This window comes from Manis pentadactyla, chromosome 7, assembly GCF_030020395.1.
Source record: "Manis pentadactyla isolate mManPen7 chromosome 7, mManPen7.hap1, whole genome shotgun sequence".
NCBI classification, from domain to species: domain Eukaryota; kingdom Metazoa; phylum Chordata; class Mammalia; order Pholidota; family Manidae; genus Manis; species Manis pentadactyla.
The window spans coordinates 3620355-3638255 of record NC_080025.1 but is presented as its reverse complement, the minus strand read 5'-3'; the positions used below and the strand labels follow the sequence as shown (position 1 = coordinate 3638255).

The window sequence follows — 17901 nt, the reverse complement described above, 5'->3', positions numbered from 1 at the left end:
CACCCATGACACTGACATCACAGTCATCGTCATAAACTCAGGCAACTCAAGGGAGCCTCACGCCATCCTGGTGGGTCAGTACTACTGTTTTCTCCCACTTTAGCTGAGGAAACAGGCTCACAGAGGCTCATTTGCTGAAGTTTAAAAAACCAATCAGTATGCTCCACTAGTTAACAGTTTGGGGAAAAGCCTGGTTCACTTGGGTAGAACGGGTGCCTGGGCCAGGTGATGTAGCTCAAGGTATGTTCTGTCCCTGTGGGGAGTGAGGGTCCAACAATCTGTCACATGATAAGAAGCAAAGCTGCAGAGAGACACCCCCTGAATCTACCTGGGTTTAAACATGCTCGTTCACGAGGAAGAAACCGGTGGCCTGTAACACTGGTAATGTCACTGCACGCACGACAATGTGTGGGTCGGTCCGCAAGCCTAGTAAAATATTGAGGACCTGACATTAAAGCCCAGTTATCAGACAATCAAAATCCACTGAATAAACAAACAAAAAAAGCTCACGAGTTGAATTTCCACTTTTCCTCAGAAATGTAAAATGGTAACATTATCCCCTTATCTAGTGGTTAAGAAGCGTTCCAACAGAGTCCCCTGGAAGCAGAACCAACCTCAGTCTGGAACCGCTGCTTGGGAACCACTGGGAATGAGTGGCAAGAGTCGGCCTTCCCTCTGGGGTCTCACCTGGTCCCCCCTCCAATGAGCCTCGTCGCCTGCGTACTAAGGAGCCCTGGCACTTACCAGCAGCCTGCCAGGGCCGCCCACCCCCGCTCCTCTCTGGACAAGCTGGGCCTGCAACGGGGCCTACTATGCTCATGCCTTACCCACCGCACGCCGCCCCTGACCTCCTAAGGCAGGCGCCAGAAGCATTTTAACCTCCCACAGGACCGACAAGCCGAGATGCCTTCGTGGAGGCTGACCGCGCCAGCGTCCACACAAACACGGGACAGCCCACACCTCCGATGGTCCAGGGAAGAGCCCAAACCACAGAAGGTTAGGTCACAGCCCTCAGCAAGCAGCGCGGGTGGGCGTGAACCCCTCTTGGGCTGGCAGGCAGGGTGCGCGCACTGCAGGATGAAGCCACGCCACCCGCTCCCCGGCCTGGATCCCTGCTCGTCCCTCGCGCTCCAGAGCTACACCTTTCACTGCACCACTTCCTCAAAGCAGCGTTCAGAGAACAAGGCCAGGACAGGAAAGCGGTGTGGGAACTGGATGCCAGGGAAGGGCTTCTGAGGGAAATGCCAGAGCCACCAGCAACAGCAAAGGAAGCGCAGGACGCCAGAGCGGCTTGGGGTGCCCGGGCATGTGCGGCTCACACCTTCCCTTTCCTCCCGCACAAGGAGCAAACCGCTCTCACTTTTTATGAAGCTAAGGTGCCGAGGCCACGTCCAGTGGCCAGTTCCCATCCTTCCCCAGGAGGAACCACAGTGGTATGCCCACCCCGTCCACTGAGCTTCAGCTGGAGAACCTATATGCCGGGGCAGACACACAAATACCCGAACCCTAACTAGACAGGGACAGCTCTAAGGCCACACATTTCCTGATCCCCACCTTCCATTCTGTGTTCCTTCTGAAGACTCACCTGAGACTATGGGCTCCTGCAGACCCTATTCTCCCCCCGATCACTGCCCAGGCCACACTGACCCCTGGTGGCTCCTCAGACAGAGGCCCCAGCCCCACTGCAGGGCCTATGGACTTGCTGTTAAAAATCAGACCAACTCCATCCTGAATTGTGTCAGGGTACATGCTAGAGGAGTAAAAAACCTCTGGGACAATAAAACAGGGGCAATTTATATTACTGGTTTGATGATCTTAATAATTTATCAAGAGAGTTATTACCAATGACATTATAATATCTTGGTATGATAATGGGGTATCTACACCGGTGAGCATTTAGTAACGTATATAATTAATTATCAAGTCACTATGTTGTACATCTGATACCAATATAACATTGTACATCAACTATATTCCAATAAAAAATATTTACCAAATCCTAATACACATGTGTTGGCCTATAACATATATTTGTGTGAAGAGTGAAATAAGGCTTTAGACCCACATGATGGCAGCCAGAGCTGAAGTTTAGATATGCTGCACAGTGGGGTGGCGATAAGCCCACTTCCTCCTTGCCCGACCGCCAAGTGCGGCATAGACTGGGGGCCCCGCCACAGCAAAGCAAACATCTGGGGCTGCAGTGGCACTTCCCCGATCCTTAAAATAGCAAACTGCTCGGCAATCTCAATGCCTGTTCATGTGCCATGTCATGAACTGGCAGGAAATGCACCTTTGGGTAGTGGAAGCCATTTGTACCCTGGCCGTTACCTGAAACGAGTCCTGTTGTTCTGCATCTAAGAAGTCCTGGCCAATCCCGACAATGACAGCCTCTCCCTCTTGAAAAGCCAGGGCAATGGGAAGGTACAGACCTTCTGTGGGAGAAGGACCCCTCCAGCAACAAAACAAGAGGCTGGAGGAGCTCTCCCGGGAGGGCAGTGAGGACATGCACATGCGTGGCTCGCCTGGCACAGAGCAAGACCCAGTTACAGCCCGGCTGCTGCGACCAGAAAAATTGACGCACCCCAACTGTACAGCAGATGTTCTCAAACTTTTTGGACTCAAAAGCCCTTTCACTCTAAAAAATGTTGAGATCTCAAAATGCTTTTTTACATGAGTTATATTTACAGATATTCATTGTAACAAATTAAAACTGAGCAGTTCTAAAACTATATCATTTAAAAATAATAAACCAAATGTGTTCATATAAAGAACAGCTTTTATGAAAAGTAACTGCCTTTCCCAATACAGAAAAAAATTAGGGAGGCAAGTGGCATGGCTATACTTTTCTGCAAATGACAACACATAGCTGGATTCTCACATGGGCTTCAGCATTCCATTTTCTGCGTGTGCCACATGGCTCCTTAATTGCACTGCACTCTCCTGACAGAATGATGGGGAAAAGACAAAAAATGTCTTACTATGAAGTTTCAACTCTGCTGACTCCCTTAAAGGGCCTTGGAGACCAAGAGGTCCCTGGACCATGACTTGAGACCTGAGGTTCTAAAGCTACAGAGACCCATTGCTCCAGTACCACTTAAGTGTGATTCCCGACCCAGGTCTGCCTTCTCAATAAACCTGTGTCCGTGACAGGGGACGGGTAATGCCCTAACTGGCAACAGCAGCTATTCTGTGTGTTGCTCTGCTTGTTTCTAACCCACATAGGGACACTCAAAGTTGGCTACGAGCAGAAAAATCTAATTTGGCAGGTTTTAAAAACACCTGTCCTTTCAACATACAGCTATCAATCACTGAAATAGGCTTTAAAAACTTAAATGTTTCAGAACAGTTTTGAACTTTTTGATCTCTATTCCTACCACCCTGGCAAGCCCTCTGCATGTGCCTCCATGTACCAGTAGGCAAAACATCTGCCCCTCCTGCTGCACTTCCCAGCCAACAACTTACTCCTAGAGCCTGTGGCAAGGTGTGTCCACATGGAGAAGGCCCAGGTGGAGCCCAGGCAGGGTGAGGAGGGCATCCATGCAGGGGTGGCAGTGAGAGCTGTCAGAATTTTAGCAGGTAGGGAGAGTACCCACATGTGGGGGTGATACGGGCAAGAGGGACATCTGTGCAGAGGAGGCCCAGTGTGCAGGGCGGGCTGGTGGTGGCGGTTTGAACCTGATGGACAAGGGGCTGCAGGGAGCAGCATGGCCTTGCAGAGGAGACCTGTCCCCTGACTATTTGATGAACTGCCTTGTTAGTTAGGATAATGGGCATCACGTTCCTCACCATCTGACAAGGGAGTTACAAACAGTGGGGGCTGAGAGACTACAGGGCCTAGTGGGAACGCACTGATTCCCTATCTACGGATCCTTAGAAAATAAAGGCAAGGGCAGCTACACATGTACCACCAACTAACCACAAGGGGAGAGCAGCAGCCCCACCCCACACTGGAGCACATGGAACTCCTAGATTTTGGGTTCAAAATACCATTTTCCACCAAGAAGAACCAGGGTTCCTGGGAGACGTGCCTGAATCCAGGGCTGGGAAAGAGGAAGTACAAGCTGAGTCTGGGTTAAGTTGTGCCAGAGAAAAGGGCATTCAGAGACGGATGGAAGAGGTGGAACAACAGATGTCAACCTGAAAATGCCACCACTGGCCAGTCACTGAGAATTTAAACCTTAAATGGGTTACGATCTGCTGAGTAAAGCAGGGATGGATGCGTGTGCGCGTGCGCGTGCGCACACTCACACACACACACACACACACACACACACACACACACAGAGTGGGGAGGTTCCAGGGTTAATTCCTCAGTGTGGATGGTCGTGCCCATGCACAAGCAAGAAAATGGACTTGTTTGTAGGAAATCCTAAATGCAAGGGTGGGGCATCCAGGCAGCAAATATACTCTCAGACAGGCAAGGACCTGTGAATTGTATTTCCAACTAACCTGTTAACGATTCTTTAAAAAATGCAGCATTATGACCAACATTCTTCAACACAACTTAAAGGTAACAGCCAAGCAGACCCCTATCCCTTGTGCCTTTATTTCTTCTTTCTTCAATGTAAACATGTCTAGTGTCTGATGGAAACCTCAGAATTTTATCGATTGCCTCTATACAGTTGTCTGTTCTTAGAATGTGCCAAGAAATAACCCAACAAAATGGGGTTCTAGTGACACCTAGTGACCTTATCTATTTAATGTTCACATTTTCAGGGGAAAACATGAGCAATGGCCTGACAGGCAGTTGACAAAGACAAGAAATATAATATCAAATAAAGGTCAATTTGGCTATTATCTCCAAGTGCTGTTCAAGAAAGTTCAGGCTCACTAAAAATCAAGGAAAGGCACATGAAATCAATTTTATTTTTTCCACCTGCAAAGAAGAAAAGATGAAAATGACTGATAATTCTCAGTATGAATAATGGTTTTGGTAAACAGGTATCCTTTTACACTGCTAGAAAGAATGGAATTTGGCACTCTTTCCAGAGGGTAATTTGGTGGCATCTATCATAAATGTAATATGCAAGCCCTCTGAACTCAAAAGTCCACTTTTGGAATTTAAACCTAAGGAAAGACATACAACTGCAAGAAAGTACGGTGCACAGAGGCATCGACACTGTACTATGTCAAACTTGGAAAAAAAGAATGGAAAACTTTATACTCATTCACAGGAGGCCAGTTATATAAATTACTAGACATCTATGATAAAAGTATTATATATGTTTTAAAAAATGAGATAGATCTCTAAATACAAACATGGAGAGATGTTCTCTAATGTACTGTTAACTAAAAAAGTATATGTGCATTCTAGGAAAAAACACCTACTTATTTGCATACATGTATATAAAAATACGAATGTGTAAATGTCTATGTACACATTTTTTATATGCTTAGTAAAAAGTCTCAAACTATATACTCCAAATTCTCAACAGCAGGTCTCTGAGTGGAGAGATAAGGCAAAAAGTCGAGTTAAGTGCAGACTTTTCACTTTAAAAATGTACACACATTAAATATAAATACATGTTATTCAAAATAAAGTTTATGTTTCCAAGACAGCAAAAAAAGCCAAACATCAGTAATTAATTGTATATAATGATTAAAATCTGATTGCATTATAACAGACAGTAAGAATTTGTATTAAAAATGTGATTAAGTTCACTTTCAGGACCTTCAGAGACTCCTTTGGACAGTTACAATTGTTTTGGAGTCTCCATAAGCCCTTGAGGGGGGCAGAAACAGGGAAGGGAAGTAGGGGACAGAGCAGCAATCGAGAGCCAGAGGGCAGGACCCTCAGGAAAACGGTGTGAGAATCCGTCAGGAAGCCGCCAAGAGGCCTCATTTCAGTCAGTACTTCCTTCGGTCACTTTACATCTTTGCCCAAGTGCCTCCGTTCACATCAAGCTCTCAGGAGAGATCTATTTTTCTGCACCCACCTCCTCCACTTCCCTGTGCCACCTTCTACACCTAAGTCATGTCACTTCCCCCAAGAAATTTTCTCTGATGTGTATCTCCAGGCCAGTGTTAAGTACAGGCTCCTCTGCTCACTAGTTGTTGGGACAAATGCTTACTGAGCACCTGTGATGAGTCACAAACACCTACTCAGTGGAAACAACTGTAAAACAAGCAAATGCAGCTGCTACATGGGCAGGGTTCACACTATAACGGAAAGACCAAGATGCAGGATTAGGGAGGCAGATGCACGACTGGGCAGGCAGGGAAAACAGACACATGAAAAAATAAGTCTTACCAGCACAAAAGGGAAACAAGTAGTCGAGATGGAGAGTGTCAAAGAGGACTCTACTACAGAAGCGGGATGGAGAGGGTACTTCTGGGAAGACGACCCTTGAAATGTGACAAACCTGAGGGGCTGAGAACAAAATGGGGGAAGAACCAGGCAGAGGAGACAGGACTCTTGTTAACAAGAACTAGAGGCCTGCGGAGGACACAGAAGACCAGATCTGGAAGATGTGAACAGGACAGTGGTACCATTGTGGCTGGCACGGGCAGAGAACTATCGAGATGTATCATGCAGAGCTCTGAGCTAGGGATCAGCAAAGGTTTCCTGAGTATTTTAGGCTGGGCAAGGCACCTACTCAGTTCAGCAGGTGTCATGAACAAGCAGCCATTCACAATTCATAATCAAATGTGCATGCTGTGTTCCAGCAAAACTTTATTTATGGACACTGAGATTTGGATTTTATATAATTTTCATGTGTCAGGAAATAACTGACTTTTCCCCCAACCTTTCAATACTGTAAAACCCATTGTTAGCTCATGGGCCATGAAAAAACAGACAAACAGTGTGGCGGGCTGGATTGGCCCACAGGCCAAAATGTGCCCTTTCCTGTGGGAACCTCTTAATTCTAAGCCACTTGACCTCAGCAAGGATTTAGGTGCTCAAAGTGCTGCGTCTGCTAATGAGCATGAAGCAGAAGGAAAGGCAGGTGGGCAGGAGGCTGGAGTGTTAATGAGGCAAGTGACAAGATGCCTGGACTGGGGCAGAAGGACCAGGAGACGGAGACAAACCAACAGCTGTTTCAATGGGCTGCCTAAGAGTGAGGGAGAGGGGAGAATAGCAGTGCTTCACCCTGACTCTGCCCCTACAGCCTCCCATAAAAACCAAAATAAAACAGGCACATAAGACACATGTGACCAACCTTTCACCAAACTTCTAGTGACATATAAGTAGAAAATGAATCCAAATCCCAGTACAGCTGCAAGTCTGTGGGTGCAGAAAGCAGAGGAGAAAAGGCTTACAAGTCCCCAGAAAGGAGGGAGGGGCACGGCGGCGCAGATGGAGCATGGGTAAAGCAGCTGAAAAAAGAGGAAGCGTGGCAGTAAACGGCAGAACACCACAGTTAGTTCACAGCAGCCCTTACGGGGAGAGCGTGCATGTGGGCAGGCCAGTCCGGCAAACACTGATTCCAGGGGGCACCAAACATATCAAGGTGACCCTGGGGCCAACAGTGAAGGAAAAGGAACTACGAGGAAAACATGCAAGGATCCCACAGAAAAAAGGCAGCGACCCCCGCCACATTATCCATAAAGCAATGATGACAAGAGCCAAAATGACCCAAGCAGGTGCCCCAAACCAGGAGCCCTGCCTTTAAAAATGTATGGAAATAGAACAAAGCAGACTCTGTCAATAAAAACTGAAAAAGAAAATGCAAATCGAACCATTTCAGCTGATAGAAACCTACCCTCCTTGCCCAGCCAAAATAAAAACAAACATTAAAACAAAAACATATTAAAAAAACATATTTAAAAAAAACATTAGACTTTAAAGAGGGGAAAAAATCCTTAGTGTCCCCAAACAGATCAAAAGTTTATCAGGTCAAAGGCAGAGAAAGACAAATATCAAATAACTTCACTCATTTGTGAAGTCTAAAAACAAAGCAAAACCAAAGGAACAAAACAGCAGCGGACTCCCAGACCCTGAGAAGGGACAGGTGGTCACCATGGGGGAGGGGCTGGGGGGGAGGGAGGGAGGGAGGGAGAAGGGGATTAAGGGGCAGTATAATTTGCAGTCACAATACAGGTAGGTCACGGAGATGGCAGTACAGCACGGGGAAGACCAGTAATGACTCTATGGGAGCATATTATGCTGACGGACAGTGACTGCAGCGGGAGGGGTGAGGACTTGATAATATGAGTGAATGCTGAAACCATATGTTGTTCATGTGAAACCTTCATAATATATCAATGATACTTTAATAAAAAAAAAGTTTATGAGGGCAAAATAATTAGAAGTATGCTGGCATCAGATGCTTCAAAAAGAACATATGAAGCCCCACTTGTGTTTAGTCCTAACAAACCAAGTGTCCCACAAATAGATACACTGTAAGCCATTAGCCATCCATACTATAAATACAAAAAACTCCAATACCAGAAAGGCTTTGGAAACCAACCAACCAAACAAATGGCAAATTTCGAAAGGAAGCAAAAAATGTGTGGCTTTCCCACAGTTTTGAGGTACAGCAGTAACAAGTTCTGTGGGCAGTGGTGATGGGCAGCTCAACTCCAACAGAATCCACTGTCTTCCTGCCACAGGAACCCCGGGGAGGGGAGGGGCAGATGCCCGGCCTCAGATCCTGACTGTGGGAGTCCGAGTCCCGGCTGGGCCCTGACCTACAGGTGCCTGAGAAACTGCAGTCAGGCCACAGCTAGGGCTGAAAGAACACAGCTGGACACCCGAAGCAGGTAGGAAAATGATGACCCACATTTTACAGCTGAACAGGTACCTGCCTGCTGAAGCCAAGTCATCAACAGTTCCTCAGAGAAACATGAAAGAATCCAGAGTCTAACGTTTATGATGACTAAGGTAAGACCCAGGAAAATGTGACACATTCGCAAGGAAAGAAACAGTCAGGAGACACCAACCCGGAGACGCTGTACTTACGAGACAAGATGGTTAAAGCGCTCCGGGAAGCACACTCCCCAGGCGACGGCATATATACCGGTAATGAACCGCGGGAACCCTCAGCTGAGAAGTAAAACATGCATACATAAAAAAGAACCAAGTGGAAATGTTAGGACTGAAAAATACCTATAATAAATTTACTAAACGGACTTAACAGATGGAGTTGATGGAGAAAAGTTAGCAACTTTAAGATCAATTGGCAGAGGTAAAAAAATGACTGAAAAATAACCAACAAAAGCCAGGGCCATCAAGACCAAGTGGAAAAAATGTAAAAGCTGCACTGCACAGAAGGGACTGGCGAACTATGGTCACAGGACGACCTGGCCCAGCACAGTTTATAATAAAGTTTTACTGCAACATAGCCACACTCATTTGCTCACTTTCCAAGATTCTGCCACACCACAAAAGCTAAGCTGTTGGGTAAAGACCACATGGCCCCCCAGGCCTAAAATATTTATTATCTATCACTTTATAGAAAAACTTTGCCAATCCCTGATAGGCAGTTAATTAGAGTACCAGAAGAAGAAGAAATGGGGCAGAAAAGATATTTGCAGAAATAATGGCCAAGAACTAATCATGTTTTTAGAAAAAATATATAACCGTATTCAAAAAGCTCAGCAGAATCTACACAGATTAAATCTTAAAAGCACCATACCTAGACACTTAACACTGAACTTCTAAACACCAAAGATAAGGAGATAAACTTCAAAGAAGCCAGAGGAAAGCACTGTGAAGGGGCTCTCTACAGCAGAGAAAGCATCTGGATGCCCACAGGCTCCTCATGGGCCTGAAGACTGTGGGAAAACATCTCTAAGTGGTTAAAAACAACAACTGGGCCTGGGAAATGGGAGGAAGTGCCAGACTTGGAAACTAAGACACTGGTTTCAAGGGAAACGAACAGCACTTATACGGTGGGAAACCAGCGAACACCTTGCCAGGTGATGGCGATCGGCATGTCCAGTAACAGGCAGATAGAACTGTGGGTCTCTGGGGAGGACACACATGGCTCAGGGGCACCCTGGGTGGAAAGCCATCACTTGGGTCTAATCAGGGGAAACATAAAAAAAGATCAAATAAAAAACATCTTTTTAAATGTTTTAACAAAGGAGAGTGAGCCAGTGACGCTGGAGTCTTCACAACTGCCTACAACATAAAAGATAAAGAGATGGTCCAGCCTAAGGAGACAGGCAGCTGTGCACAATGTGGGGCCTGCCTGGACCCTGTATTGGAGGGAGAAAAATCTGCTAGATGACACTGATGGGGTCACTGGACAAACCTACATATACCAGATTTCCCAGAGGCATTTTCAGGTGAAAATTTTCAAAAAAAGAAATGAAAATCTTCATATGAAAGCTCTCCTTCTTTCTTTCTTTAGCTGTAACTTAGCTTCTTGTGGCCACCTTCCCAAGATGGACCTCCCACCAATGGCCACACCTACAGCCACGGCAGTGACATCCTGCTACCCACACAACAACAAAGGGCTTACGTTCCTCACATTCCACTGGGAGCCCACGCCCAGGTATCTTCTAACAACTGGAACTGCTGGTCTTGTCCCTGTCCCCTTATCTCACCACCCACAGTAGGAGATCGGACCGTATGTACCTACAGAGCCTCCCCTTCAGCACCACATTCTCCAGCCACACCCTCCTCCTTCCAAACAGCCTCTGTGCCTCAACCACATCCCAACTCCAGACCTGCGCCTGTTAGTCCAACAGCCCCTCCACCTCCTCCCTCCCTCCCCGCCCCCAAAGGAGGCCTGAAGCCAAGCCTACCATCGTCTCCCCTTAGCCTGTCCCTCCAGTTCCCTAATGGTGGCTGCCTGGTTAAGCCCAACCCTGCCTTCATCCCACGGTGCAGCAGGCAGCTGGATGAACCGCCTGTTCCTGTGGCTTCATGTTCAGGTGCATGTTCTAGAGCAGCTGTAGGTCTTGCCCGGAACTCTAGGTGTTCCCCAGATCCCTCCACCTCCCCATATTCCCACGACTACTTCACTGCTCTCTGCGAGCCCCCAAAGCTTTCTCCTCCTCCTTCTCACATGATAATCTCGCTTCCTCTCCCTGGGAAAGCAGAAGGAGCCAGAAAGGAATCTCCTCAAGGCCTGACACTTGGCACCACTGTCCAGTACATGCTGGCTCGTCTCCTGTCCTGACCCCCTAAGAGCTGTCCGAGAGAGCCAGCAAGGCACAGGGGCACCTGAATGTCCCATACGCCCATCGACTTGACTAGAATCGGTCCGCACAGCCCCTTGAGCCACCTGCATGGTCATGCACTGATGTGAGCACACGCTCCTGCCTCTGATCATGCCTCCCCCCAACGAATCGGTTCCGTCAGCAGAGATGCTGCCCTTTCCCCCCCGCGAGGCCACCTCTCCCCCAGGCACCGCCGCAGCCTCTGCTCCCCACCGGAGCTGTCTCTGTGTCCTGTTCCAGGGCTCACTTCCACTCAGCAATCCCTTGCTCCCACTAAGCCACCAAAACGGCTTATCAAGGCCCCAGAAGCCCCACAGGGCTCTTCCAGGTGGTGACCTCTGAGGTCTGCCTTCTGCATCCCACCTGCCATGCTGCTGGCGGCCCCCTCCTGGGAAGCTTGACTCCTAGAGCCCCACCCTCGCTGGTTTCCACCCACACCAGCACCGGGGTGCTCGCCTGTGGAACCTCGTCCCTTCCCCACTATACTCACTGCAGTCACATCCGGATCTGTGGCCTTAAGTGACACCGTGCACTGAGGACTTGCACATCTTTATCTCCGATCTGTCCCAGGAGCACCACACTCATGTATCCAGCTGCCCTCCTGAGACCCCTACACGGTGCCCAGTGAGCGCTCAAATTCAGAACCCCTGATTCCCCTTCCAAAGCCTGCCCAAGCTCAGTAAACAGTCTTTCTGTTCCTCACACTAAAAACCTCAGTTACCCTTGACTCCTCGCCTTCTCCACAGACTCGCACCCAAATCCTCCCTTGGGAAATCTAGTCCGGCACTACCTTCAAAACACACCGACTCTAACTGTTCTTCACGAGCACATCACCACCACCCTGGTACAAGTAAGAGCTCCAGCCTGGACCCATCAAAAGCCTCCCGACCACGCTCCTGCTTCTGGCACTGTCCCCCTTCCCACACACCTCTGCCTCCAACCCGCCTGGCCCTGCACCGCCTGACACCCCATTACCCCCCTGACCTCAGAAAGTGACTGAGTTTGAAGACAGGGCCTTTAAAAGATAATGAAGGTTAAATGAGGTCATTAGTGTGGGCCCTAATCCAATATGAAAGGTGTCCTTGTAGGAGGAGGAAATTAGGACAGAGACCCAGAGAGACCGGGCGAGGACACAGGTAAGACAGCCACGTGCCGGCTGCAGAGGGAGGCCTCAGCAGAGACCAACCCTGCCACCACGCCCTGATCTTGGACTCCAGCCTACAGAGCTGAGAAACAATCAATTTTTATTGTTTAAGGCACCCGTGCTGGGCTGTTTGTTGGGGCAGCCTGCGCAGACTAATACCGTCTGCTCTGTCACCTTCACGTTCTTATTGTTTCTTGGACATGTGGGCAAATGCAGTGCCTGGGAGCATTCCCGCCAGGCCACGCTGGACATCACGCTGTATCTGCTCTTCAGCTGCAGAAACTAAGGCTTGGGGATATTAAGTGGCTTGCCCAAGTTATGAGGCAGAGAAGGATGGAAATCAAATTTCATCTGGCCCTATCATCGTACAGACTATTTCCACACCATACCAACACCAGACACTTAAAGAACAAAATAAGATAATCCTTACTTTTCAACCCAGAGCACGGAAACAAGCTTCACACCTCTCTTCTGAGCCTTGTCCCAAGTGCTCTGGTATCCGTCCTTGAACACAACGTGAGTGACTTGTTTATTAAAAGTTTTTGAAACCTGTAGACAAAATGCAGAACAAATCTAAATCACCATTTGCAATTTCCTAAGTAAAAATGATCAGAAAGGATACTTCATTCACTATTTATCAAAACAAAAATGTCCAAAACGCCTCCCCCAGCAATTCCATTTTTCAGAATCTGTCATTTCCCTGAGGTGGTTGTCAAATTAAGCAAACACCGGGCGGCACTTCTAAATGCCTCTCAGGACGGGTAGAGGAGCAGTTAGATAGATGAGCAGAAGGGGAGAAAGGATGGCAGCCCACCCGTCTGCGCCCAGAAGCCGCCCTGCCTCCCCTAGACCACCCCCTTTGTGGATCAGCACAAACTGATAAGCAGAAGATACAGGTGACCTTCTCGACTCTGAAGAGTGTGAGCGAAGGGAAGACCTGGTCGCTAATGACCCCGAGGCCCTCGCAGGACCCCTACTCTGTCATTTACAGGGCGGTCTTGGCCCCACTGTGGGTGTCACTCAGATGCTCGCAGGGAAAAGGACAAATACAAACTCGCACACGGAGGCTAACGGGGAGGAGCCAAGGCGGATCCAAAGGACGATGTGAGAATGACATGTGGAGGAAGGAACCTAAAGGGGCCCCCATGAAAAGACACAGTGGAGAACCTGGGGGTGGGGGGGCTGCCCACCATCAGGGTCAGCCTGCTCCTCTGGCTTTGGAGCACACTCTCCTTTTCCTTTGCTGAACTAAAACCCCCTTGTGGAACTTTCTCTTGGGTGTCTGGAAAAAGGACAGTTACTAAGACCAAAGAGCGAGTGAGATAATAATAAAAACAAGTCCTGTATTAGTAAAATAAAAAATAAATGTAGAAAGGAGAATCCCAAAAATCAGAAGTTGGCTCTACAAGAAAACTAATAAAATCAATAAAAACCCAGATCAACATTATCAGGGAATTGAGAGAAAAGGCACAAATAACCAGTATTAGCAAGGAGTCATCAATACAGATCACGAAAACATTGAAAGATTCAAACAGTATACTATGAACAGTTTTGAGCCAATAAACTTGAGAATTTAGATGAAATGGATAAACTTCTAAGAAAAAAAAGAAACAAACACCAACTTTTTACAAGCACTTAGAAGAAATAAGATAATTAATCCTGCAATTATCAAATTAAAGCTGTCATGACTAATGGCTTCATCACCAAATTACATCAAGCATGTAAGAGAAAAATATGAATCTTACACAAACTCAGAAAAAGAGAAAGCTGCAACTCATGTTTTGGAGCCAGCACGTCATTAGCACTAAATCACGTAAGGGTCCTGCACTCCTGGAAACATTTGACAGAAAACTCAACAAAATATTAGCAAACTTATCAATTAATATTTAAAAAGGATAATACATCCCCACCACTTGTACTTATTCCAGGATTGTAAAACTGGTTAACATTTCAAAAAATCATTGTTATTTACTGCATTAATAAAAAGAGAAAAATCATGTGACCATCATAGTACAAGCAGGAACACATCTGATGAAATTAAAAAGTGTATTCATGAGGAAAATTCTTACAAATTAGCATCAGACAATTGGTAAAAAAATTGCTTCAGGTGAAATACCAAAGCTTTTCCTTGAGAAGAGTAACCAAAGATGTCTGGGATATTACCCGCTTTTTATTCAACACTGGCCCGGGCTGGAGCAGAAAAAGAAATCAGAAGGTGTTAGGAATACGAGAAATAGAAATAAAACTGTTCGCACATGACTCAACTGTGTAGTTTTTTAAGACCCCCAAAATACCACAGAATTCCGAAGAGAGTTTGTTAAGTTTTCAGGACACAAAGTGGGTATTCAACAATTATTTCTAGATGCCAGCAGCACTTAGAAAAAGGAATTTAAAAGACAGTGTATAATAGCATCAAAGTGACAGGGAAAATTTGAAACATTATTGAAAGAAATTAAAGAAACCAAAATCAACATAGGCATATGGGTTCATGGGTTGGAAGAACCAATTTCGTAAAAAATGTCAGTTCTCTGTGTACTGAAGTATTGGTATCAATCCCATTCTGACCAAATTCTGAAACCCCAGAAGTGAAAGGCACACACTTCTGGGGTCAGCTCACCCCTGGGCCCCCCTCCTCACCGGCTGCAGAAATACTGAACAGTCTCTGCCTCCAGCATTTCATTCTAACCACCTGGGCGGTCACCCCTCAGGTGGCCTTGCCTGACCTCTAGGGTCTCAACCCCTAGAACACTGCCTTCGCTACTATCTCAAGGTCCAGAGTTGTATACCCCAATGTCTATCAGATATTTCCAATATGCCCAGATTCACAAGCTTTCCCTTAAAAGCTGCTCCTTTCCCTGAGTTCCTCACTTGGATCAACAGCGTCAGGCATCCATACTTGTGCCCAGCGGCAGAACCCGTATTTTATTCCTAGAGCTCTCCTCTTTCATAACCAAGACCAGGTCGTCCATAATCCTGTCCTAAATTCTTCCTCTCACTGTCTCCTTTTTTCTCCCACCACTTACTCACTGTCTTCCTTATCCTTCATGTTTTAAGTATTAACTCCCTAAATAAATGTAAATCTATCTCACTGTGTATCAGAGAACTGTCATACGTATAGCAATGGTAAAATTTTTTACCTTTGCCCCCATATCCACAAGTTGGTTTGTAAATGTCTTTGAATAATTTTCTGTTCCATTGGCTGACCACACTTCAACATAGGCCACAACATCTGAAAATAAACAAGATGTTAGCATGAAATGTATTTGAAATTCCAGCATCCGTGGCCCAAGGATTTCAACAGATTTCTCTTGTTCTACTTACATTAAAAAGTAAATTTTAAATTTATTCTATTAAAAGCCTATTCAAAATAGTACTAGTGCTAGCACATTCTTAAAATCTCAAGCAAAGAACTTTACTCACACATGTCACACACGTCATGTTTACATTCTAAACACTCTATGCTCTTCCAAATTCCCAAACCAGGCTGAACTTCTCTAGTTATAGGAGTCTGTTTTCTGTTAAGGACTAGATAATAAATATTTTAGGCTTTGAGGGCCATAAAACCCCTCAACTTCGAGTGTAGCACAAAAGTACCCAAACATAATACATTAATAAGCACGGCTGTCTGTGTTCCCATGAAGCTCCTGGTATTAACAATAGACACTGACAGGAGAGGCGCTCCTATTTCTTTGCCTAATTTCATGACTGCTCCACGCCCCTGAGTTCACCGGGCCACGCAAAGGCACGAGGGGCGGGGAGAAGGCTGCAAATTCACCCACCCTTAAGGTGCCCCGCCACGTACTGCACCTTCCTCCTCGGCAAGGCCAGGTGGGGGGGGCCGGGATTCGGGGACCCCCCCAGAGGGCGGGACTCCCACCACGGCCCTCATGGGCGGGGGCGGCCCGGGACTCGGGGGTAACCCCCTCCCCGGGGGCCGGGCTGACTTCCGGGAGGGCCGGACTCCCCTCCCCGCGAGCCCCGTGCCCCGTCCCCAGCGCAGGCTGCGGCCTAGAAGAGGGTCCTTAAGCCTGTCCACTCCCCAGGAAACAGGAAGCACACTCACCCTTCAAGACCGGATTCCCTGGCGTCCCGGGAGCCGCCATGAGCAGCTGCAAGCTCGGCACCGCTCGGAGTCCCGCGAACAGAGGCGGGCGGCACTGAGCATGCGCAGGGCGCTCCCCTCAGGCTACGCGTAAATCGGCCTTCCGCGTTTTCTAAATAGCCCGAGGGGGCGGGAGAAAGCCAAACCCTAACCCCGCGGAAAGTGCTTGGTGCTCTTCCTGCGCGGAGGCGCGCTGCCCGTGGGCGCCCGGCTCTGCCCGTTAGCAGTTACGCGAACGCGCTCGCTGCGGGCTCGGGGGCCCCACCCGCGACCCCCGCCTCGCGGACCCCGAGGCGCGCGGAACTGCCGCTAGGAGGGTCCCACCCACGGCCCTGCGCGCCTCGGCCGCCGGCGGACCCTGGGCCGAGACCCCCGGGGCGCCTCCGCATCTCCACCTCAGGCCCCGCCAGGGCGCCTCCGCATCTCAGATGCCCACGGAGGTGCGGGAGCGGGCCCCCCAACCTCACACACTCACGGGGCCCCCAGAGCGTAGATCCGTGGCCAGGGCCCAGCTGGCCCGGCAGCCCCCTCGAACTCTGCTGCCCACAAGTCCCGGAGTGGACGGGTCCAGACCGGAGCGGGACCAGCCCCGTGGGGAGGAGAGCGCCCCCCACGGCGCACCGCTCGGCCGCCGGGGACTTCAAACCTCCCGCGTTCGGGAGGCGCCCCGCCCACGCCCCACCCACATCCCCGCCCACGCCCCACCCACATCCCCGCCTCACCTACGCCTACGCCCTCTCGCCCCGCCCCGCGACCCCCACCCACATTCGCGCTTCACCAAACGCCCTACGCCCCCTCGCCCCGCCCCCGCGCTCCACCCACATCACCGCTTCACCTACGCCCTGCGCCCCGTCCACCCCTGCGTCTCGGCCCCGGGGCTGCGCGCCTGAGCCGGGGAGTCCAGCGTCTTCAGTCAGGGGCTCCTTTGCTGGGTGCCGCTGGGGCGGGAACGGTTTTCTGGCTGGTGATCGTCAATTATAAACCCCAACAGGGAAAGATGTACATTGTATCTTCTGTAAGAAGTCAACTGCCTCTGCAGCTCAGTCACTGAGAAACCATTTATCACCCTGAAGTCCTGCTTTTCTCCAGTGGATTTTATTCGAAACAACCCCTCCTAACATCCTCCTTCTCCAAAAAATAACCTGCTTCTTTGTGGCACTTGCCTGTAGTTCTGCTATACCTTGCCTGTCTAGAATTGTGATTCTCTGCTATTCCTGAGTAAATCCGGTTTGCTGGTAAAATAACTGACAGGGTTTTTTTTAAGTTTAAGAAGATTTAGAATTAAATAGAGAGTCATGAAGTAGAGCAAATCAATCACCTTTGGCCTGGATATTAACAAAAAACTTCAGTATTTGATAGATTCTTCACCTTCAAGGTCAAAAAATATTTTCTCCTAGGGTTTCTTCCAGAAATATCACAGTTTTGGGTTTTATATTTAGGTTTAGGCTGCTTTGAGTTAAGGTTTTGAATATGGTAGAAGTAAGGACCACAGTTCATTTGTTTGCACATACGGTATCCACATCCAAACTGTTCCAACACCATT

The 17901-nt window shown here is 48.3% G+C and overlaps 1 protein-coding gene across 5 annotated transcripts in view; it reads right to left on the bottom strand.

The window, feature by feature from the left end:
• MCPH1 (microcephalin 1) overlaps nucleotides 1-17001 on the bottom strand; it is a 190415-nt gene extending 173414 nt beyond the window's left edge. Inside the window, exons 1-3 of one of the 5 annotated variants that reach the window (XM_057505049.1) lie at nucleotides 16320-17001; nucleotides 15394-15485; nucleotides 12687-12805 (exon numbers count right to left, since the gene is read on the bottom strand). In XM_057505049.1, coding sequence (XP_057361032.1) covers nucleotides 12687-12805; nucleotides 15394-15485; nucleotides 16320-16359 — 251 coding nt within the window. In that variant the 5' untranslated portion in view covers nucleotides 16360-17001. The remainder of the gene's footprint in view (nucleotides 1-12686; nucleotides 12806-15393; nucleotides 15486-16319) is intronic. The other 4 variants (XM_057505048.1, XM_057505051.1, XM_057505050.1 and 1 more) reach the window with 4 other exon arrangements.
• Nucleotides 17002-17901: the final 900 nt, after the last annotated feature.